Source organism: Orycteropus afer, unplaced genomic scaffold, assembly GCF_000298275.1.
Source record: "Orycteropus afer afer isolate SDZICR_OR568_19922 unplaced genomic scaffold, OryAfe1.0 scaffold00255, whole genome shotgun sequence".
NCBI classification, from domain to species: Eukaryota; Metazoa; Chordata; class Mammalia; order Tubulidentata; family Orycteropodidae; genus Orycteropus; species Orycteropus afer.
In genome coordinates this window covers 3,550,582-3,575,164 of record NW_006921842.1, presented here as the reverse complement: position 1 = coordinate 3,575,164, position 24,583 = coordinate 3,550,582, and the positions used below count along the sequence as shown (strand labels likewise).

The following is a 24,583-nucleotide window of genomic DNA, read 5'->3' as shown; positions in this document are numbered from 1 at the left end:
CTTCCATGGAAGCTCCCCATTCAAGGGCATTCCAGGGCTGCTGAAGGCTTGGTGATGTGGGTTCCAATAGGATATTGACCTTCACTTGTCTTGCTCACCCCTTTAGTTAGAGACCTAGTTTACCTGTCAAACCATTGAGGGGGATATTTCAAATATCACAACACAAAAACAATTGCCAATGCATCTTTGTTTCCAGCTGCATCTTTATTTCCACATCACAATCTATTTGTTGAAGTCACAGGAAAGCCACAGATACCTAACCCCATTCAGACTCAGCAGAAAGCTCACAATGACAGCACAATTTAAATGGACTCAACTACCTCCCTGGTGATTGGGGAAGGGCAAGCAGAACAGACCCAACAGTTTAGCTGAGTCTGTGGGGGCACAGGAAAGCCCCAGGGTCAAGGAGAAAATAACACATAATAAGACATTGCATGGGGGGCTTTCAGTGAGTACACCACACCACTGGAAGGAAAACTCTAGTGTCCCTCACTTGTCCTAGGCTAACACACCATTTTGTTAGAATGTGTGCCTATTGCATCCTCAAGAGTAGAGCATGGACAAAATTCTACCAGCAGAAGCACAGGAACATGACAAGAGCAAAAGGCGAAGCCATCTGGAAATTATGGACTGATTTTCAGCCCAAGACACAAAGCCAGCTCAGACTTCTGAATTTTTCCATCCTTATTCACATCACAGTGATGCAAGAGGATCTCCCGGAACTTATCAAGGTCTACACCACTGATGCTGGGCTGGAGACAAAAAGAAAACAACACATGTCAAGAGGAAAGCCAATGGCAGTCACATCCTTTTATGCCCCCCTCATAAGAGCTGCTACACTTGAGTGGTACTCCACCTTCTGAGTAAGCCTTGAAAGAGACAGGCCATGGGGGAGGGGGCCTTTGTCCTCATCTCACCAACTGTTGCCAATGATGTTTTCTGCCAATAGGTTAATTTCTTACATCCCTTCAGGTGAAAGAACTTCTATTTCTACATCACTTCCGTGCAGTTCTTACAGAAAGCCTGGCTTATTAGCAACAGTAATAAAAATATTTTGCCTCAAAGCAGATGATGATCACAAATTCTGCCTTGCTATACTGATGAAAGAAGATACATTTTATTATCTCCCCATGAGAGGTTTTTGTGCCTCTGGTTTCAAAAAGTTATAATGAATGGAAATCTAACTAAAGTTTTATGTTGTTGAGCTAGGGAAGTAGGATTTATTATAAGGAATAGTTAAGGGACTAGTAAGAAACGGTGATGCATGTTGGCTAGGATAATATTGTAAACTCGAAACCTACAAAAGTTAGTAATGCTTGAACTAAGTGCTTCCCCATAGGTGATTCCATTTAGTCCTCGCAAAAACTCTGGAAAATGAGTAAGTACTCCTTTTTTACAGGTTAGGAAACAGGCTCAGACAGAGCTTAAACATCTTACCAAACTAGATAGTTGCAGACATGACTTTTTTTTAATCCCAAGTCTGACTCCAATTAAATGCTCATTCCACCATTTCACACTGTTCTCTTGGAGGAAAGTCTAGTCTAATGAAGCTGTATGAGAGTAAATTAAGAAATCAATGTCCAGAGAGAAAAGAAAACCCAACCAATCACATTCCCAAGCACTTTGATGACCAGACTAGTCTTATGACTGACCAAGGAGGCAGCTGCCTGCATGGTTTGATTTTAGGAGGCTCGGTGAGATGGGTTAAAGTGTATCCCCCAAGAAAGATATGTTGAAAAGATATGTTGAAGTCCTAGTCCCTGTGAATATGACTTTGTTAGGAAATAGGGCCTTTTGAGATGTCATCATTTAACATGAGGCCATAATGGAGTAGGGTGGGGCGTATACAATCCAATATGAGTAGTGTCCTCAGTAAAAAGAAGAGAAGAGATGCAGAGACAGAGAGACACAGAAGAAAGACAGCCATGTGAAGTCTGAGGCAGAGACTGTAGTGATGCATCTACAAGCCAAGGAACACCAGGATTGCCAGGAACCACCAGAAGCTAGGAATAAGCAAGGAAGGAATTTTTCCAAGAGTCTTCAGAGAGGGCATGGTCCTGTTGACAGCTTGATTTCAAACTTCTGGTCTCCAGAGTTGTGAGAGAATAAATTTCCCTGATTTTAAGCCACCTAGTTTGTAGTGCTTTGTTACAGCAGCCCTAAGAAACTAATATGCTTGGGAAGCATTCCCCATCACCCAACTTCACCCAAGGTTTTCTCACTTCCAAAGAAATCTCTTGCAAAAAAACCTCTCAAAAGGGAACAAAACTTTCATTCTTCAACTAGAGAGCCAGATGAAGATAAGCTGATTTGTACTGTCTGACAAAGTGAATGAATGACTGACATGTAGTTTATCCCTATAGCAGGTTTTAACAGGGTGACAAAGGGACAAGAGCAACAGGAGCTGGGAACCAAATGGCAGAGCAGAAAGAATAAACACCAAAGTGGGGCAGGATTCGGGAGGAGATAGTTAGGAAGTGAAAGAGTCTTGGATTAGAAGATAAACTTGACCAACTGCACTCCCCTGTTGAGAGTGCCCTTTATTACTGGACCTTTAGGCAAAGATGTAACACATTGGTAATATGTTCTCTTTGTTGGGGCCCACAAGGGATAGTTCCTTGACTGTCAACACCAGACAGGTATAAGTGTGGCCCAAGAAAATGTGGCCCGGGTGTTCTGAAAACAGCAGCCTGTACTCTGAGACTCAGTGTGTCAGGGAGCTCATTTGCTGTACAATTGTGAAGTGGGGTTTTAGCATCTTTAACCACATGTTTACACATTGTTTCTCCAATAAGTGGTACTATGCTCAGAATCCTTTTGATAAATCTCACTCACAGGAAAATCTTGGGTATTAGTCATTTACACATTAGTGTGAATGAATTTGCCAACGTATTTACCTTATACAAGCTACACTGCTTTCTTTTTTCCCCTAATTGAAGAATTATAGACTTTTTTCCTGCAAAAAAAAAGGATTATTTTCTTTGAGTAGGAAATATTTCTAGTGTGTGAATATGCATATGTGCATGTGTACGTGTGTGTGTGTGTGTGTGTTTATGTAAGGGAAGTTTCTTTGGACCTTTGAAGTTATGTCTTTTAATGCTCAGCAATTCACTAGGATTCAGGAACCCGGAATGCTACTGTTCAAAATTCCCAAATCACTGATGACAGATAACGTAAAGTTCACTCAGAGCCTCAGTTTTAATAGCAGTTTTAATAACAGGTTACTAATATAAGTGTGGGAGCTCTGGTGGTGTGGTGCCTAAGCCACTTGACTGCTAACCAGAAGGCTGGCGGTTCAAACCCACCAGGCACTCCTTGGAAGGAAGATGGGGCAATCTCCTTCCATAGTGATAACTGCCTCGGAAACCCAAGGAGGGGTCGCTATGAGTCCGGGCCAACTCAATGGCACATGACAACAACAACAACAGTATAAGTGTACACAATTTCCTGACCTAAGGGAGTTTGGAAGGGCTCTATACATATTAACTTTAATCTTCAGTACAACCCTATGAGATTGTATCTACTATCATCTTCAGTTTACAGATGAAGAAACTGAGGCACCCAAACTCACTGCCATATAGTTGTTTCCAACTCACAGCAAGCCTATAGGACAGAGTAGAACTGCCCCATAGAGTTTGCAGGGCTGTAAATCTTTAGAACAAAGACTGCCACATATTTTTTTTCCACTGAGTGGCTAGTGAGTGTGAACTGCCAACCTTTTGGTTAGCAGCTGAACACTCTAACCAATGTGCCACCAGAGCTCCTTAAACTGAGGCACAGAAAAGTTAATTAAGTTCGTCCATAGTCACATAGCTGTACATGTCAGGATCAGGTTTAATCTTTGGCAGATGGGCCCCAAAGCCCATCTCTTTTCACACTGCATAATCTTATAGCCTTCTCTTTGTAATTTTTTTTTTTTTTCTCATTTAAAAATGTGAGAGTGGATCCAGGACCTGTGGCTAAAAAATGCTTCTCTGACCCTCTTGAATCCTGGGAATAGGTGGGCCTCTGAGCCTGGGTCTGTCTCCCCAGTGTCTGTTCATATTGTTGTTGTTTGCAGTCGAGTCAGCCCAACTCATAGCGACCCCTCCTTGGGTTTCCGACTGTTCATATTAGGTACTCAATTATACGGGAATCAATGAGCGACTCTGTCTTCAAATGTAGGCTTCATGCTTTTCTCATATTCTGTATCAATCCTATACATTACAGCTCTCCTAAAATGATTTAAGTTGGTGTCCAAACCCTCTATTTAATAACACTCCCTAAATCTCTACCCTGGCGTCATCACTACAACTCAGATTCTGCACCATTTCCAAGGTTCTCTGACCACTAGAGAGACTGAATTATAGTTTTGATGGCAGTACATGTACTTTATTGTACTCCACTTATGATAACTCTCTACCAGTCAGAACACTTAATTTTTCAGAACCACATTCTCTTGCTATGCAAAATTACAACATGCTCTCTGTCTCCACTTTGATATTTATCGGCCACAATGGTGTCAGAAAACAGAAAACACCAAGGTGACAGGCAGAGGCTGAGATGTAATTGCTTCAGACATTGGCCCAGTGCCTGTCAGCAAGCCCATTAATCTCTCCTTGTCTGGAAGAAATAATGATAATGAATCCCACATCTAGGGCCAGTCCTGTCCCAGATTTCTTCTAATTATCATCTACAATTGCATATTTCAAAATGAAAATAAAGGATCATGTGAGTATTATTTTGCATTATTTTTTGAGGCAAATGGAAACATTTGATCCGATATTGGAATGTTTTCTAGAGAATGGTGAGCACGCGTGATTGTACTGTCAGTTAAGAGATCCATGGAGAACCTCTTCAGTCTTCAAAATGTCTTTCTATCACCAGTTACCACAGTGCCTGACATTCTTTGGTAAGATATTTATTTCACTGGATGAAACATTGTCTTTTCCTTGCCACTTACCTTTTTTTTTCCTTAAGTTTTTCATGCCCTGGGGTTGGCAGTACATTAAGTCACTAACATCATAGTAACTCCAAAATCACTACCATCGAGTCCATTCTGACTCCTAGTGACCCCCATTGTATAGGGATTATGCTGCTGCTGCTTCTTTCTTGCTTTTTTTTTGTTTTGTCTTTTCTCTATTTTCAATTTCTTTATGACATAAACACCACTTTTACAATATGAAAAAAATGAAAGAAAAAAAATACATTTTGTGATAAGAGCTAGCTCTTTGGAGGGATATGTGTTAGATTCATTCCTTGAGGCTGAGTACTGTTCCTCTCTTGCCAACCATCTTCTTTTTAAAAACAGAGAAAAGTAGACAGGGTGCCCATCAGGAAAAAGAATGAACTTTTGGGTGGCCTGGAAGCAGGGACTCTCAAAATCTCCCAGCAGACATCATACTCATCTATCTCTAGAGAATCATCTAATTGGCTTCCAGCATCATGTTCATTAAGGAGCTCTGGTGGTGTAGTGGTTAAGGCATTTGTCCGGTAACCAAAAGGTTGGTGGTTTGAACCCACCAGCTACTTCATGAAAGAAAGGTGGAGCAGTTAGCTTCCATAAAGATTTACAGACTCAGAAACCCAATGAGGGTCGGTAGGAGTCAGAATCTACTTGAAAGCAATGAGTTTGGATTGGTCTTTTATCATTGTCCATATTTCTACTTCTCTTCAGTGTGGACTGGAAATCTCAATTTTCCTTTTAATTTTCCATATTAAGCTGCAGATTCTTATATTTATTTTTATACTAAGTTACAAAGGATAATAGCAACAACAAAAACCCGTTACCATCAGGTCAATTTTGACTCATGGTGAGCCCATGTGTTACAGAGTAGAACTGCTCCATAGGATTTTTTCAGCTCTGCTCTTTACAGACACAGATTACCCACTCAGAACACTGAGTGGGTTCAAGCTGCCATCTTTTAGGTTAGTAGTTAACTGCAAGCCATTTGTGCCACTCAGGGAGCTATTGTTGTTATGTGCCATCAGGTCAGTTCTGACTGATAATGATCCTATATGACAGAGTAGAACTTCTCCACAGGGTTTCCAAGGCTATAATCTATATGGAGGGAGCTCTGGTGGCATAATGCCTAACGCATTTGACTGCTAACCAGAAGGCTGGCAGTTAAAACCCACCAGCCACTCCTTGGAAGGAAGACTGGGCAATCAACTTCCATAGAGATACCGCCTCAGAAACCCAAGGAGGCGTCTCTATGAGTTGCAATCAACTCAATGGCAGTGAGTTTGGTATTTTGGTTTTGGAATCTATATGGAAGCAGAGTGCCACATCTTTCTCTTGGGGAAGCTGGTGGGTTTGAACCACTGACCTTTTGGCTAGTAGCCAAATACTTCATCACTTTGCCACCAGGACTCTTTCAGGGAACTCATTGCTGTCAAGTTGATTCTGAGTCAGTGACCCTATAGGACAAGGTAGAACTGGAAACCACAGGGTTTCCAAGACTGTAAATCTTTTCATGGAATCAGATCACCACGTTTTTCTCCTGAGGAGTGGCTGGTGGATTCAAATAACCAACCATTGGGTTAGAAGCCAAGCACTTAACCACTGTACTTCCAGGGCTTCTTCAGGCAAACCTTGTGCAGAAATTATTGTGTTGTCTCTCTCAGGGACTTGTTATTTCATCTATCAGAGGACAGATTCAAGTAACATTTTCCTAAAGTTGGGGAATAGGGTCTTTTGGTAATTAAAAAAAAAAGCAAAGTTAACATATGTATCACACATGGTTTCCAAGAACTAAAAGACTTCAGAGTTATTATTGCCAACATCAGGGATCCTGGCTCAATATTACAAACTTAGAAACTAGGATAGATCCCTACTGACAATATGACATGCTCTGAGAGTTGACTTTTAAAATAAATTCCAGCTATCAATTCCAGTTTACTTGTCCCATGGCCTTTCTTATAAGATGAATATAAATAAAATGCTCACAGAAGTTGGCTGTGTATATGAAGCCAAGAAATGTCAGATTCAACCAATGGTCATCCACTGACTATATCTTCATATTATATGGAGAATTTTTTTAAGCAACCTGGGAGACAAGACACAATCCAGTGAAGACTAGGAAAGATCCAATAAAAGGGTGCACCCTCAATTATCTGGCTACAGAGGAGAACATCAATAATCAACTACAGGGTACATACTTTTTAGCTCAGTGACTGATCAGCAGAGACCTTTTAAACACTTCTGTAGCACTAACCACAATCTAACTTATACCTTAGAACCAGACTAAGACAAACTAAGAAAGCACTGACAATCTACTTCCAAAAATTAGCCAACGAAAATCTTATAGATCATAACAGAATATTATCTGATGTAGTGCTGGAAGATGATCCCCTAATCTGGAAAGCATTCAAAATACACTATGGCTGCAACAATTGACTCCTTAGCAACAATAGTGAGGATGATGCCAGACCAAGCAATGTTTCATTTTGTTGTAGGTGAGTTGCCGTGTGTTGGAAGCTGACTAAGGTAAACTAACAACAATTGCCTCTCATAGATTATCTTCTACAGTCTTCATGACAACTTTATGGAGGTAGGATCTATGGTTATGCCCATTTTCCAGATGAAAAAACAGAGGTATAGAGAGGCTAAATGGCTTGTCCAAGGTCACAAAGCTGGTGAGTGGTAAAGCCAGAGCTAGGACCTACGGTGGTCAGAACCTGAATTCTTAGTCTGAGTTTTCATTTGCTTTCCTTAATTTTTAATTTTTATACAATATGCAGAGATAATTTAATAATCAGAAAACTAAACAAAAATTTAAAAAATAAGAGTTCTGGGAAATATAGGTTAATTTCTGCCTAATTGCTGCCTGGGAGCTCTGGTAGCGTAGTGCCTAAGGCACTTGACTGGTAACCAGAAGGCTGGCAGTTCAAACCCACCAGCCACTCCTCAGAAGGGAGGTTGGACAATCAACTTCCATAGTGATACTGCCTCAGATACCTGAGGAGGGGTCACTATGAGTAGGGTTTGACTCGATGGCAGTGAGTTTGGTTTTTAATTGCTGCCTATATGTAAGTTATTTCTGTTAAAAAGCATGCCTATCTCTTAGAATCTCTCTTTTGCACTGGCTTCTTTTACCTGATTATTTTAGACAGGATTATCCACTAAAATGGCTCAAGAGTGTATTGAGCTGCTGCTTCCTTTTATGAAATTTCCTCTTAAGTGCTAATTATTCTTATACTCAGAAACATACTCTAAAGACTTCAGTAGCTTTGTTCTAATGAAAGAACAAAGATGATCGGTTTTGGACCTCATACTCTACCCCAGGGACTGTGTTACGTGTCTGTGTTATTCCTAGTTATCATGTGATTTGGAAAATAGCTATTATCATGCCATTTTATAGATGAGGGGCAGGTAGTAGAGATACTAAGTAATTTGTCCTCTGACACTCAGCTTGCAAATGGCTGAACTGAGATTAAAGCTCAGATCTGTAAGAAAAACACTGTCCATCATTCTGTACTTTCTCACCTGCAAAAAGCTTCCAATCCCTTAAAAAAATAAGAAGAAGAAGAGAAAAAGAAAACAAAAATGAGGGTACAAAAGATAAGAAAGAGCAGCAAGCACCACTATGGCAGCCCGTCTAGCAACCTCTGTCCCACATTCTGTGCTTCTGATGGCTTCCATTTCCAGCACAGCCAATCCTTCAGGCCAGCCCAGATGCATCTCACAATTTGGCAAATATGTGGGATCCAGTAAAGCTCTTCAGCAACAAATGTGACCTCAGACCTGGGACAAATTTGTTTTCCACGTGTTTGGGATAAAATTGAAGGGGGGAAAAAAGTTATCGTTGAATCAATTCTGGCTCATGGTGACCATATGTGTATCAGAGTATGCTCCCTAGGGTCTTCCAGGGCAGAGTTTTTCAGAAGTAGATTGTGAGGCCTTTCTTCTGAGGCACCTCTGGGTAGACTCAAACCTTCAACCTTTCTGATTGGAACCCTTAACCATTTGCACTACTCAGGGACTCCTAAGGATATAGCAAAAGAAGGAAGGAGGAAGATGAGTTTGATGACTGGTTGTTCACGTCTGCTGGCTGTCTACACACCCTGCTCTGCTATGTGTGCAGACTTAGGGAACAGGGCCAGGAGGGAGCAGGAGGCCAGGCCCTCAGGCTGAGAATCTATAAGTTTCTAGAGCACCGGGCTCTACACTCAACCGGGCAGTGGTTTTAGCTCCTCTTCAAAGAGGAGGCCACAAGCTCTAAAAAACAGGATACCATTCCATTTGCAACAGGGTGACAGTTTTACATGTGGGAGGAATATGAATTTTTTGGGGGGCCAAAAAGTGGAATGCTATGGGTTGAATTGTGTCCTCCAAATAAGGGCTGGAATACTGACCTCTATGCCTGTGAATGTACTCTCATTTGAGAATAGGATTTTCTTTGTTACGTTAATTAAGGTATACCCTAAACCCAATCACTCTGGAGATATATGAAGAGCAGCAGAGACAAGCAAGTACACATGGGGGAAGACAAAGTCTATCTGATGACCATGGACGTAGATGAATCTACAAGCGCAGGATCTCCAAGTATTACAGGCTATTGGATGCTGAGATGGACAGAGGAGGACCATCCCCTAGAGCTACATGCTGAATTCAGATGACTAGCCTCCTAAACTGTGAGAAAAAAATAGATTTCTGTTCCTTAAAGCCACCTACTTGTAGCATTTCTGTTACACCAGCTCTAGGAAACGAAGACACCATTCATTCTATCAGGAGGAAATTAAAACTCCAGTTTGGCAAGACCTTCAGCTGTGCAACTTTAATGTCCCATAGATAATTGTTCAGTTCTTATTACAGAAGTTATTCTGGCATTTAATAGATAATGAGTAAAATGGGATTTTCCTTTAGCAATCAATGTAAAAGGCAAGAGCACATTAACACCCATCAATTATTTTAGCTGTGCAAACGCCTGTGAAATCTCTAACACAAGCAATAAATGGAGGGGAAAAAAAGAAGCAAGGAATCTATTGGGGTGGGAATAACAAAAGTTAGGAGTCTAGGAAGACATTGCAGTCATCCTGATTCTGATCCAGAGAGAATTTCATCCATGCCTGCTCAATCACAGTATGTGAACTCCCTGGAGATTTATGTCCAAATTGGCATCTAGGACTTTTCTGCTGCACGCCTCCGTAATTTTAACCAGATATTGAAAGGAGTCCTGTGAATTACTACTCTAATTTTTTTTTTGTCATCCGGGCCAATTAGAACAGCATAGTTGTATCCAAAACAAACTTCAAAACACCCCTAAGGACCAAGCCCAAACTCACTGCCATCAAGTAGATTCCAACTCAGAGCGACCTCCTTTGCATTTCAGAGGTGGCAAATCTTTACAGAAGTAGATTGCCCAGTCTTCCTTCCATGGAGTGGCTGGGGGATTTGAACCACCAACTTTCTGGTTAGCAATCCTTAGGCATTGTGCCACCAGAGCTCCTTCCTTAGGATATGAGACTATTAAATTCAGTGTCTGCTAGATCTCATAGTAAAGGAGGAGTTTGAAATTACCTGCTTAATTGACTCATGCAGCCAGTCAATACAGTTTACCAGGATCTCAAAAGGATTTCTTTTTAAAGCATGTCTACTACTACTGGGTGGGGAAAATGGTTGACAATCATCTACTAACCTAAAGGTTGCTTGTTCAAACCCACCAGCGGCACCATGAAAGAAGGCCTGGTGATCTGCTTGCATAAAGATTATAGCCAAGAAAACTGTATGGAGCAGTTCTACTCTGTAACACACAGGGTTGCCATGAGTCAGAATCAACCCAATAGCAAAAGATTTGGTTTTTGTTTATCTATTTAGGACAGCCCTGTGATGGAAATACAATCTGAACTGTATCATCCCTACCCATAGCACTATCTTGAAAAACAAGTAGTCACTCTAAACTAGATGCTAGTGAAGGCCCACATTAAAAATTCACAAGCCCAAATCTGGAATGTATTACATGATAATTAAATTAAAAGTTTTAGTTATCCAATAATCAAGTCTAGGAGGGTAAGGACTTTCTGTAATCTAAAAATCAAAAGCAGATGGACAATGGCACTGCATCCTTTGGTTACACATATAAATAATAAAAAAATGATGATGAAAAGAGAGAGAGAATGCTGTTATTGTGAGTGGCATTCAGGTTAAACTACAAATGATGTTAAGAGAGAAGGGAGATTTGCTGGGTCTCATGGAGGATCAAAGGTTATTAAATAGACTATATTCCCAGGTGTTCTATCTGGCATTAACCTTCAGCACTACTGATTCTCAAAAATAAATCAATCTCAATGACAACCTCACTTCATAAAGAGAATTATCTACATAGATTCATGAAATCACCTTGACAAGTTCCATCATGTCTTTGACAAACCCGTCCACCTCTGGGCCTTCTAGTGCTCCAGTTTTACTCTGAAAGATAAAAGATCCATTCACACAAATATCACTGTCTTACATCAAAAAGCTAAGGAATAAATTAAGCAAATGGACTAAATCAGTTTAAGTGCAAACAGATTCAGAAATGACATAACATATGTTCTTTATAAAGAATGTGAATGTGCCACATGAATTATTCATTGTAAATAACCACTCTCCCAACCCCCCATATAGTCAAATGGGAAGCAGTAGTTTTGAGCTCCTTAGCTCTTATATATAACATTTATATGGCATATATTGAATTTATTTGGCTTGCAAGTACCAGGCTTTCACTCTGAGTGTTAACTTCACATCATACTGATCCTTTTAAAGACATGCTGACTTTTTTTTTTTCTTTATGATTTAGCAATGATTTGGTAATTATAAAAGTATAGATTTTAAATCAGGGGAGAATAGATTGAATGCACATTTTAAGGTTATCATATATTTGGTCTGAACATAAGATACTTATTTTTTTTTACCCACTTTATAACCCACAAAAATATGAATGTCTATAAAATACAATACATATTAAAATAATTTGCCTCTTCCTTAAAGTTTCAATTACGCATCCATTCTATTCAAGTTTCATTGATGGTTTAATCTTTAACATATGATTTCATAAGTTCTGTTTCCTTAGTGTATTTACCAAACTTTATCTAGTACTTACTATGTAGCAGGCCCTACTTTAAGAGCTTTACAGACATCAATGTATGTAATTCTCAAAACAATCTCATGATATAAATACTACACCCACTCCTCACTTATCAACATGGTTAGGTTCCAAAGACTAGGTCATTATGTGAAAGTCAGTGTGAAAATGGAGATGACCACATCAGATCACAAATGGAAGATGCCCACATCAGTACATACATAACTGCCAGACCACTGAGAGTCATGGCCCAGCTAAGCTGTCACATAAACTTAACCATCACAGACAAGTATTAATCTCACCTCACACCTCAGCATTTGTCACTGCCAGACTATGTCATTAATGTGCAAAATAGTAGGATAGTAGGTTTTTTTACTATTGTAAATGCAAAATGTTGGATGACAAGGTAGTTGATAAATGAGGAGTAGGTATATTTGTTATACTTACCACCTCAATTTTACACATAAGCAAACTGAGGCACAGAAAGGCTAAGGAACCTGCCCAAGGTCATGTGGCTAGTGTGCTGGGATTCAAACCCAGGTAGTTGATTACTGAGGCCACATGTTTAACCACTCTACACTGCTGTCTCTCAGAGGCAATGCTCTTTTCTACTCAGAGTATGACACATAGAGTTCCAGTCTGATTAGATATCTTAGGATCTTTTCCAACTTCTATGTTTTATTCCTTCTTGTACTTTCTTACCTTGTCCTCAAGAAATTCAATCCCTATGCGATACTGTGTGCTTTAGAATTACTATTATTTTCTCCTCAAAAGTAGGATAGAATAATTAGTCCTATGAAAGAAATAATTTTATGCTAAATAAGTCTGATTTTGCTTCTATGTCTTTGGAGAGGATGTATATGTTGTTGTTGTTGTAGTTTATCCTTTTGTTTTAGTTTGGTTTTTGAGCATACCATTTTAGATGGAGACCAAGAAGGAGAAAATTTCTTAGTTCAGAACCAAGGAACAAAAACAAACACTGTGATTTCATTCTCTTTTCAATTACATTCTTTTGGCCATTTACACTTAGTTCTCAGAATTTATATGGAGAAATTGATGTACCTTGGTGTACCAACATATATGTGGGATCACTATTCATATCAGTTTAGAGTCCATGGGTAGGATGACCCCACACACAAGTACTACACAAGCTTTCTGCCTAAAGATGGCCAGTACAATATGAACAAACATACTTACAACATCATAGTGGGCAAAGATTTTCTCAAAATCTCTCTTTCTTTCTTCAGCGGAGGAAGCCTGTTATGGAAAAAGTATCATGTCAGGTTAGAAATGTGGACTTCAATTGTACAGCTTCCAGGTGCTGGAGCAACTTTTATAAACTTTAAGTCAATAACCTTTAATCCCTTAAATCTACTTTGAACTTCGTCAGCCTGTAGTTATGTTAAAGCCAAGACAATTATATGCCTTCCCTTCTCGCCCTGTCAAATCTTTAGGGAAACAAAAATGATAGAGTCTCATCTAGAGAAATGTCAATACTTACATCCATTTTAAATTGGAGAAGGAAGTTTTCCTGAAGAGCCAGAATTCTAATTGGAAAAATAAAAAAAGAAAGTCACATGATTACCTATCAGCTCTCACTTACAAGCAAATTCATAGCTCTAGTGTAAGGAAAGAGCAGACAATTTCCAGATTATCCTCACAGTAAAATAGGTATTAATAAATAGGAATTTGTATGTGATTAAAAAAAATCATAAAAAAATTAATTGGGGATCTCGTAGGTATTAGTGGTTCACAGAGTGACTTTTAAAAATTTATCTTGATGGAAAATGGGGGAGTAATGATCTCTGATAACTCTCTTTCCCATAAAAGCAACAGCAACAACAACAACAACAACAACAACAAAAAAAAACTGGAAAAAATTGTCAGAATTTATTTATTTATTTTTCGATCTCTGGAAATTAGCCAAAGCTTACAGCAATCTGGGGAGCATTTATTCAGGGAAAAATAGTTGAAGGTTGGTAAAAATAGCAATTTTTTAAAAAATTGTTTATTGTGATTTGGTGAAAGTTTACAGAGCAGTTATTTTCCATACAACAGTTCATATACATTTTGTTTCGTGACATTGATTACAACCCTCATAATGTAACAGCTCTCTTCCCACTTCCTCTCTGTGGTTACCTTTCCCTTGTGTCCTTCTTTCTTATGCATTCCTGCCCTCTGAGCTATTCCCTGTGCAAATACTTCCCTTCTGATCTCCCATGGTTTATTGTTCTAAGGTGTGCCTACTAAGTGCAAGTGTTCACCTTATGTGCCAAAAACAGCAAGTTTTATGGCATTTTCACTTGCCTACTCCCATCTCTCTTCCTCTCAGCTCCATGGTAGTCTTGAAAAGCACTAGCCCACAATCACAGGGAAAACTTAACAGTCACTGAAGAAAGCTAACCAGGGTTTGAAGATCTTCAAAAACTAATTCCCAGAAAAGTACCATGATTTAACCTATCTGATGGTTGCCTGGGAAGACTGACTTCCAAGGCTGTCTTTTTTCCACCTGATTCTGAGCTTAACGTGTGAAAAGCCTTTTCCTGAGGGCATGTATCAAAAGCAACTAGAGGCAATTGTTCAAGATCACAATTGACTAAGGCAGTGGGTTAGAGTTGAGACAAAGAAGAGGATAATCAAATAGCTTAAAAGGAAAAGCTGCAGAATATGAAAGCAGCTCTGGTGGCATAGTGCCTAAGGCTTTTGACTGCTAAGCAGAAGGTTGCAGTTCAAACCCACCAGCCACACCATGGAAAGAAAGATTTAATAAGCTTCAGCAGATTTCTGGGACTCTGGAAGACCACACATATGTGTAGGGCTGTGCCCATGCCAGGAGCTGTGTATATGCTGAGACAGAATTGAAGGAAGAAATAGAAAATTCAACAGTAATAGTTGGGGACTTCAATACTCTGTTTTCAACAATGAACTGAAACAACTAATCGTAGGATCAACAAGAAATAGACCAACTAAATAATAAACCAATTGAACTTAACAAACAGCTATAGAACCAACCACTCAACAACAGTAGGATATACATTTTTCTCAATGTTCCATGTATAAAACATTTTCTAGGATAGCTCATATGGTAGACCATAAAAGAAGTCTCAATCAATTTTGAAGGGTTGGATCATAAAAAGCATGTTTTCTGACCATAATGAAAGAAAACTAGAAATTAATAATAGAAAAAAAATGGGGAAATTCATAAATATGTGGAAATGAGTCAGAACCAACTCTACAAAAGTGAGGTTTTTGGGGTTTTTGGGAGGGGCGGTGGGGTGGGGGACTCCTAAATAAGAAATAGGAGCTCTGATGGCATAGTGCCTAAGGCATTTGACTGATAACCAGAAGGATGGTGGTTCAAACCCACGAGCCACTCCTTGGAAGGAAGGTTGGGCAATCTACTTCCGTAGTATTACTGCCTTGGAAACCCAAGGAGGGGTTGCTGTGAGTCAGGACCTACTCAACAGCAGTGAGTTTGGTTTGGTTTTGGGAAATAAGAAATGGAGAAAATGCTATGTCAATCCAGCAATGTGAACTTCAGTTCACATTCACATTCAAGCTCTTGAACAACTTTCATAAACTTTGAGTCAATGACCCTTAGTCCCTTGAGTCTATTCTGTCCCTTATTAGTCTCCAGATAAGAAAATTATTATTTCTTATAAAATCATTTTTAATTTTCTAAGAAAAATAGAAAATACATTGAGATGAATGGTAACAAAAACACAACATATCAAAATATATGTGATGTAGAGAAAGTAGTGCTTTGAGAGAAATATATTGCTGTAAACTAACATATTAAAGAAAACAAAAGATCTCAAATCAATAACCTAATCATCCCCCTCAAGAACTGAAATAAAGAAGAGGAAATTACTCAAAAGAAGAAAGGAGAAAATAATAGATCAGAGTTGAAATAATTGAAGTAGTTAATAGAAAAAGAATAGACAGTATCAACAAAATTAAAAGCTGATTCTTTAAAAAGAAAACACAATTGACAAAACTTGAGCTAGATTGACACTCACAAAAAAGAGAGAAGGCTCAAATTACCTAAATAAAAAAAAAAATGACAGAAGAACTAGATGGTGCCCAGCTACCACTGTCATCCCCTTGGAAGGTGATCTACATAGGAGATCCTTGATAGAGAGGGAGAACAATGTGGAACAAAACTCAAAATCATTTGGAGGAAAAAAAAGGGGGGGGGGACCAGGTTTGTTGTTCCAATAGAGCCTTGATTGTTCTCTCCAAGGAGAGAACATGGGAGAAAGAAGGGCTGCTAATGCACAGGGAGATAGCTAAGGGGCCAGGAGTCCATGTAGGGATGGACACAGGGAAAAGGTAACTATGGGGAGGAAGTGGGAGGGGAGCTGTTGCATTGTGGTAAACTGCGGTCAATGTCATGAGAAAAAGTGTATGTGAACTGCTGTATGGAAAGTGAATTTGCTGTAAATCTTCACCCAAATCACAATTTTAAAAAAAAGATAAAATAAAAAAAATGAAAGCAGAGACATCATTACTGATCTTATACAAATAAGAAGGATTATAAAGGAATGTTATGAATAATTGTATGCCAACACATTATAGAATCTAGAAGAAATAGTCCAATTCCTTAAAAGACATGAAGTACTGAAATTGTCTCAAGAAGAAAGAGAAAAATCTAAACAGATCTATAACAAGAGATTGAGTTAGTAATCAAAAAAATCCCCCCCATGCACAAACACACACAAAGCCTAGGACCATGTCATAGCTTCACTGATGAGTTTTCACAAATGCTTAAAGAATTATCACTAGTCCTTCCAAAAAGTAAAGAGAAGAAAATGTTTCCCAATTCATTCTATGAGGCCAGTATTTCCCTGATACTTAAAGCAAACAATGATATCACAAGGAAAGAAAAGTACAGACCAATATCCTTATAAATAATACCCAAAACTCATTGCCTTAGGGTTAATCCTGACTCATAGCAACTCCACAGGGCAGAGTAGAATCACCCCATAAGATTTCTAAGACTGAAATCTTTATGGAAGCAGACTGATACATATTTCTCCCATGGAACATCTGATGGGTTTCAACACTGCCCTTTTGCTTTCAGTTAGCAGCCCATTTCTTTAACTACTGTGCCACCAGGACTCCAATTTATAAATAATAAATGAAAAAGCTCACAACAAAATACTAGCCAACTCAATCCAGCAATATATACAAAGGATTATACAACATGACCAAGTGGTGTTTATCTCAGGTATGCAAGGTTGGTTTGACCTATGCAAATCACTCAATATAATGTACTACATTAATAGAATAAAGGGAAAAAAAATATGATCATCTCAATAGATGTAGTAAGCATTTGAAAAAGTCCAAAATCTATTCCTGATACAAATCTCAGCAAACTAGAAAAAGAAGTGAACTTTTTCAACCTGAAAAAAGGCATCTGTGAAATACCCATAATTTATGTCATAAGTAAGGATAAAAGTCTGAAAACTTTTATTCTAAAATCAAAATCAAGGCATCTTCTAAGTGACCAGCCTAGCTTCAAATCTCTCTTGATCTGACTATTTGCCTTCCTCTTCCACATTTAAAGGAAGTTTGTTATTACACTGGGCTCACTAATACAATCCAAAATAATCTCTTTATTTTACGGTCTGTTGATTGGTAACCTCAATCCCATCTGTAACTCTAATTCATCCTTGCCATGTAATATAAAATATTCACAAATTCCAGGGATTAGGATATGATCGTCTTTCTTTTTCTTACTATATTTGTCATTTTCAAATTGCATATAAAATTGATTTTGAAATCATATAGTAACCATTTTGCTGGTTTGCATCTCTGTTCATTGCTACTTTAACTCCTTGAATCCACAAGGATTATTGAATCCTTCTATGTACACAACACTCCACTAGCTGAGAAGCTATTTGAGAGATTAAGTCAAAGTCGCTACTCTCTTAACCATAACCAGTTGCTGCTGAGTCAATTCCAACTCATGTGTGGGACCCAATGTGTGTCAGAATAAAATTGCGCTCCATAATGCTGTCAAGGCTGATTGTTCAGAAGTAGTTCACCAAGCCTTTCTTCCAAGAAGCTACTGGGCAGACTCAAACCTCCAACTTTTCAATTAGCAGCCAAGCATGTTAACCATTTGCACTACAATGGCAGAACTTCCCCTTGGAGGTGTTTGAATATCTGTAGGAGACCTTTTCAGTTATTATAGTGAGAAAGAGCACTATTGTTATTTTGTAGCTGGAGTTCAGGATGTAGATGTCTTATATTTCATGAACAGTCCCATAGCACTTACATACTGAAATATACATTATTTATTAATCCTTATTTTCCTTTCATTTCTATCTGATTTTATAGCTTGGACATAAACTATTTTAGAATTATGTATGTAGGAAGGTGTGGCAGACTGAAAAATGCCTTCCTCCTATAGATATCAGGTCCTAATTCCTGGAACTTCAAGGCATTACCTTATTTGGCAAACAATATTTGCAGATTGATTAACCCTTTCATTGCCAAATTATTATCTGCTCTGAATTTTTTTATTGATGCCATGTTTTCGGTAACAGAAGGCATGCTCTGTTACTGAAGAAACAGAGAATTTCCAGAAGAAATCAAGGAAAAAATATTTTTGATGTAACATGGATTTTGATACAATTTATGGGACACATAATAAAACTCCTCACAACTAGACAAATCACAATTTTGATACAATTATGTGAGACATAAAAATCCTCACAACTGAACCAATAAGCAGCATCACAATAAATGGAGAAAAGATTGAAGTTGTCTAAGACTTCATATTACTTAGTTCTACAATCAACACCAATGGAAGCAGCATTCAAGCCATCAGACGGTGTATTGCATTGGACAAATCTGCTGCAAAAGACTTCTTTCAAGTGATGAAGAGCAAAGATGTCTCATTGAAGACGAAGCTGTGCCTAACACAAGCCATGGTATTTTCAATTCCCTAATATGCATGTTAGAGCTGGACAATGAATAAGAAAGTCCAAAGAAAAGTTGATGCTTTTAAATTGTGGTGTTGGCAAAGAATACCGAAAGTACCATGGACTGCCAGAAGAACGAACAAATCTGTCTGGGAGGAAGGGCTGCTAGAATGCTCCTTGGAAGGGAGAACGGCCAGACTTCATCTCACCTACTTTGGTCATGTTGTCAGAAGGGAATATCCCCTGAAGAAGGATATCATGCTTGGTAAAGTGGAGGGTCAACAAAAAAGGGGAAGTTCCTCAACAGGATGGACTGGCACAGTGACTGCAATGATAGGCTCAGGTACAGCAAGGATCATGAGGCTGGCACAGGACCAGGCAATGTTTCATTCTGTTGTACATAGGGTTGCTATGAGTTGGAGATGACTCGACAACACCTAACAACAACAGCAACAAGTTGTGGGACACACATGTCTCAAGTAGACTTTAGTGGTAGGATTGGTGGACTGAGGCCTGTTTCTTCACATTCACACTGTTATACAGGTCCCTACCAGGTGGTAGCATGTACTGGGATAGCAGCTTCCCATGAAACCTGGTGGGTGATATATGCCCCACAGTTCATGAAAGGGTTAAACCGAAAAACTCATTGTCATCAAGTCGTTTCCAACTCATAGTGACCCCTCCTTGGGTTTCCAAGGCAGTATATCTGCAGAAGTAGATTGCCCAATCTTCCTTTCGAGGAGTGGCTGGCAGATTTGAACCACCAGACTTCCAGTTACAATTTACAAATGCCTTAGGTACTATGCCACCAGAGCTCCCACGGGTTAAATTGAGGATATTAAAATGAGACTATCCTGGATTATCCAAGTGGGACCCAAACATAATCACATGTATCCTCATAAGAGAGTGGCAGAGGGAGATTTGACAGACAGAGTAGGAAACAATGTGACCATACAGACAGAGATTGGAGGGATGTGACCATAAGCCAAGGAATGCTGGCAGCCACCAGAAGCTGAAAGAGGCAAAGACTAGATATTCCCTCTAGAGTCTCCAGAGGGAGCACTGCTCTGCCAACACCTTGATTTTGGCTCAGTGATACTTGGTTTTGAATTTATGGCCTTCAGAACTGTGAGAGAATATGTTTCTGTTGTTTTAAGCCACCAAGTTTGTGGTAATATGTTACAGCAATCAAATCACAGGAACCAGTGCAGTAGGTTATGTTGTCTATGAATAATATTTCAGGAGTTAGACAACATTGAGACTAATAAGGTCGAGAGCAGCTGCTCTTGCACATCACTGATAGCCACATACTTCAGCCTCTAGTGTGAACTCTATTCTCCACTAGCTCCATTCTCACCACCTGTGACAAGTGCAGAGTTGCACCAAGGTACTAAGTGGTTGGGTGCTTTTGGTGAAGGGGGTAAAAAGGGTAAAGGCCCTTTTTCCCCAAAAAATTACCATCTTTTGCAGAAACTTTAGGGTGCTTTGAGTACTCTTTCTAAGATTGCCTGTCTCTCATACCTCTCTGTGAACCTAGAACTGATCTCTACATGAGAGGAACCCCACCTTCATTGGCCAAGTGAACCAGGGTGGCATCCAGGGAGCAGAATTAATAATGGGGTGCTAAGATCCCTTCTGCCCTGAGACTTTGGAAGAAACATGTCCCCCTCTGACTAATCTTTCAGTGCCTTTTCTCCATCAAAGTGGGCCAAAATTAGGGAGTAGGCCATGAAGAAAATAAGCAGAGAAGATTGACACCTGCCTCATAGCTCCTATGAGGCCTAGAGTGGAAGTCTCGGTCATTACTAAGGAGAGGTTCTTCCTGGTGTGTCCCCTTTTGCAGATACTTTTCAGGACCTGACAGACATAGCTGCCAAATACAAGATTTGGTTATTCTGGACTCAGGTCAACATCCTCTAAGAGACAAAATTAGTATTGATCTGTTCATGACATTGCCAAGTAAAGACCTTGTCATTGAAAACTCACCCTCAGTAATTGAAATTCCTGTCTCCAACTATACCTAGTATTGACCTCCCACCTATACCTGTCTGCCCTCAATCATGATCCAATTTACAATTGTCATCCAATCTAATATTGACATACCTGGCATTTATAGTTGCTTCTGCATAAGAGTGTCTGTGTATTCTATAATCCAATGATTTCAACTTTATTCATCTATTAAGAATTTCTTTATCCTTTTTGTGGACCACCACACATGTCAAGGTCAACAGGCCTTGACAAAACATGCAGAACCACCAGGTACATGATCAGAATGCCAGACCCACAGACAGCATTTCCATAGATACTGGGTCACTTCTAAACTTATCTTTTTCTCTCTGCTTCTAGCATTTGGGTGCTTAGTGCCTGCTGAGGATACACCATCATGCAAAGACTAGGGAGTGCAGTTGGAGTTCAGCTCAGTTAGCATCTGCCCTGAACTAGCTGCTTAATTTTCCTGCAGTCATTGAATAGATTCAGTACTCTTTATGTCACAGGATTCTAATTTGGGACCGTAAATATCCTTTGTGGCTTCAGAAGGCAGTGCCTGTCTATGACCCACCTTTATCATTTTACAAAAATTTGGCATGCTGTGCATTTTAGGGGAAGTACTTTCATTATTTTCCCAAAGGGATCTGTTACCTTCAAAGTATTCAAGACCACTGCAGTTTATTAATAAGATGAATCTCTTCTTTAAGACTCCAGGATAGATTTCATTTCTGCCTTTCATAGAAAAGAAGTGTGTGATGTCATCAAACTACTACAGAAGATATTTCTGAATCTATGACATCATGCCCACACTACTCACCTTGCCAAGTCATTAAGATCCAACCGGCCATCTTTATTTTTGTCAAAGATCTTCATCTAGAAAGCAGAATGGGAGATGGTTGTAAGAAATTCTTGTAACATGGATTCATTTTGACAATTATTAATGCACTTTTCTATTTTTCTCTTCTGCATACATTGTATTTGGCTAAATTGGCTAAGGAATCCATCTACATAGGAGAAGGTTAGGATTTGCTACAGAAGGGATCCATGTCAGCTTTTGTGTTAGTCAGGATGGGTTGTAGTCACTAAATCTCCCAGATTACATAGGTTTAACACAACAAAAGTTTATTGCTTCTTCATTTCATACTAACATCAAAGTTAGTTGGGAGTTCCAATTCATGTCTTCTACATTCTGGATTCCAGAGTGACAAAGCACCACTACCTGAAACATTCCTGGTTGTCATGGCAGAAAGAGAAAATGGTAAATCACATACTGATGAAAATGCTATTAGCCAAAGCAAGTCCTTGGCCACAGCTACTGTCAAATGGTCAGGGCAGTGAGATTCTACCATGTGCCTGGGAGGAGAATTGGACTTATTTGGTGGATAGCAATAACAATAGCCACAGTTGCTGACAGGTACAATAGGATCTTGCATAATGATTATAAGCTTGAAGTCTGGGCTTTGGCTTTGAGACAGAATTGTCTAATTTTTTTCTCCCTCTTTAGCATATTAACAACCAAGCCTGAAGGTCTCCTATCATAGAGTATTCCCTATGGTATAGAGAAGAAGTCTTTTTTTTTTTTTCATGAAGGCAAGGCGAGTTGAGGAAGACATGATGTAGGAGAAAGCCTTCCTTCTCTAGGACCCAAAAGATTATAGGAAGAAAAAGAGAGAAGGGCAGAGATTGGAGAGTAAAATAGGTGCATAATCTAACTCTGTTGGAAGGGATACCTTGGAGGGAGAGAGAAATTAGACAGCGATGAATAACACTGGGCAGAGAGAGTTGCTGTGGCTTAGCTTTCCCAGAATACTCTCGGTGCCATGTGGTGTGAATGCTAGCCTTCCATGGGGCTAGCTGTGTAACATGCTGCTGGGACAGAGGGTAGGGTGGGTCACTGAGCCAGCAGGCTGGAAGGAGGATGTATCAGAGAATTAGTGCTCTGAATTCAGTGAGAGGTACGGGATGACTGGCTTAACAAGCACCATCAACCTTTACTTTCTGGCGGAGTTGCAGGAGCCAAGAGCACGGACCATGAGTTTAACGCAGACTTCAGCCATACATCCAGCAGGATAAAAGCAATTGGATAGTCAAAGGGCATCACCCTGGAGACCAGAAGACCAGAAGAGCATTTGTGCTCAGGGACCTCAACTCTTCCTCAGCACCATGAGGTCACATAAACAACTTCTATCCCCTTATTTTTTGGAGAAGAATCTCATTTGGATGAAGATGACTGTAAAAATCTAAGAGACTGAGATTTTACCCATTGTAGGGTGAATTAGTATTGTCCAAAGGGACTGCTTCAACTATTAGGTCATATTAACCTTTAAACCTACTACCCATCTGTTAGTTTGTGTACTATGGTAGTTTGCATGTTGCTATAATGTTGTAAACTATGCCACCAGTGTTTCAAATACTAGCAAGGTCACTCATGATGAACATGCTTTGGCAGAGCTTTCAGATTAAGACAGACTAGGAAAAGCAGCCTCGTAATCTATTTACAAAATTTACCCAATGAAAACCCTATGAATCACAAAATATTATACAATGTAGCACAGGAAGAGGAGCTCCCTAGGTTGCAAGGCACTCAAAATGCACAATGGCTCCAGCAATAGACTTGAGCATGCCAGCAGTTATGAAGGTGGCACTGGGATGGGCAACATTTCACTCTGACAAGGATGAATAACACTAGGCAGAGAGAGTTGCTGTGGCTTAGCTTTCCCAGGATACTCTTGGAGCCAACTTGATGATAGCAACCAACAACAACAACAACAAACCTTTAAAGAAAAGAAGACTAAAAGTTAAACATTTCTCCACTGGAACACCAGACTGGTTTAGGCAAAATAGAGGAGATATATTTTCTTTACATATCTCAGTTGTAGTGAGTGAATTTTGTGACTTTACAATGTTTTGATGCAGGCTGAACATCTCTAGGCATATCTATAAGAGGAGGTTGTACAGGTAAAAAGATGTAGTGAGACAGTCTGAGAATATATTCAAGATATTTTTGCATTAAAATATATCAGTCCCTTATCCTTCTGCTTTCCCCAAATCACTTTTATTTCTAAAACTAGAAAGCTCATTCTCTCTAAATTTTGACTTCAAAATCTATTTGAACAGATTATAATTTTATACATTTGAATACAGTACACATCTTATTATATCCTTTAAACATAAAAGCTGGAGGATGTCATGAGCTTTTTTTCTGTGGCACCATTGTTAAAAAGGGATTTTACCTTAATAGAAAGCTAGATTATCATGAGCTTTAAGCAAGTAGTAAGTAACTCAACTTGAAAGACATGGATCTGTCTCCACTGCTATGTTAATTTACTCAATGGGGGGAAAAAAATCTTGCTGAAATACTCATGTTCATCACAGCACCATTCCTAATAGCAAAAAGATGGGAACAACCTAAATGCCCATCAACAGAAGAATGGATCAACAAACCATGCACACAATGGAATACTATGGAACTTTAAAGAACAATGATCAATTTGCAAAAGATCTCATAAAATCTGTATGAACTTAGAGGGCTATCATGCTGAAGTTAGTCAATCAAAAAAGCACAAATATTGTATGAGACCTTTATTGTTAAAAGTCAAGAAAAGAGTTTCACAAAAA

At 39.2% G+C, this 24,583-nt stretch overlaps 1 protein-coding gene across 1 annotated transcript in view; it reads right to left on the bottom strand.

The window, feature by feature from the left end:
• Window positions 1-623: 623 nt before the first annotated feature.
• SCGN (secretagogin, EF-hand calcium binding protein) overlaps window positions 624-24,583 on the bottom strand; it is a 56,423-nt gene continuing 32,463 nt past the window's right edge. Inside the window, exons 7-11 of the mRNA XM_007949875.2 lie at window positions 21,783-21,838; window positions 13,546-13,591; window positions 13,242-13,301; window positions 11,321-11,389; window positions 624-752 (exon numbers count right to left, since the gene is read on the bottom strand). Coding sequence (XP_007948066.1) covers window positions 624-752; window positions 11,321-11,389; window positions 13,242-13,301; window positions 13,546-13,591; window positions 21,783-21,838 — 360 coding nt within the window. The remainder of the gene's footprint in view (window positions 753-11,320; window positions 11,390-13,241; window positions 13,302-13,545; window positions 13,592-21,782; window positions 21,839-24,583) is intronic.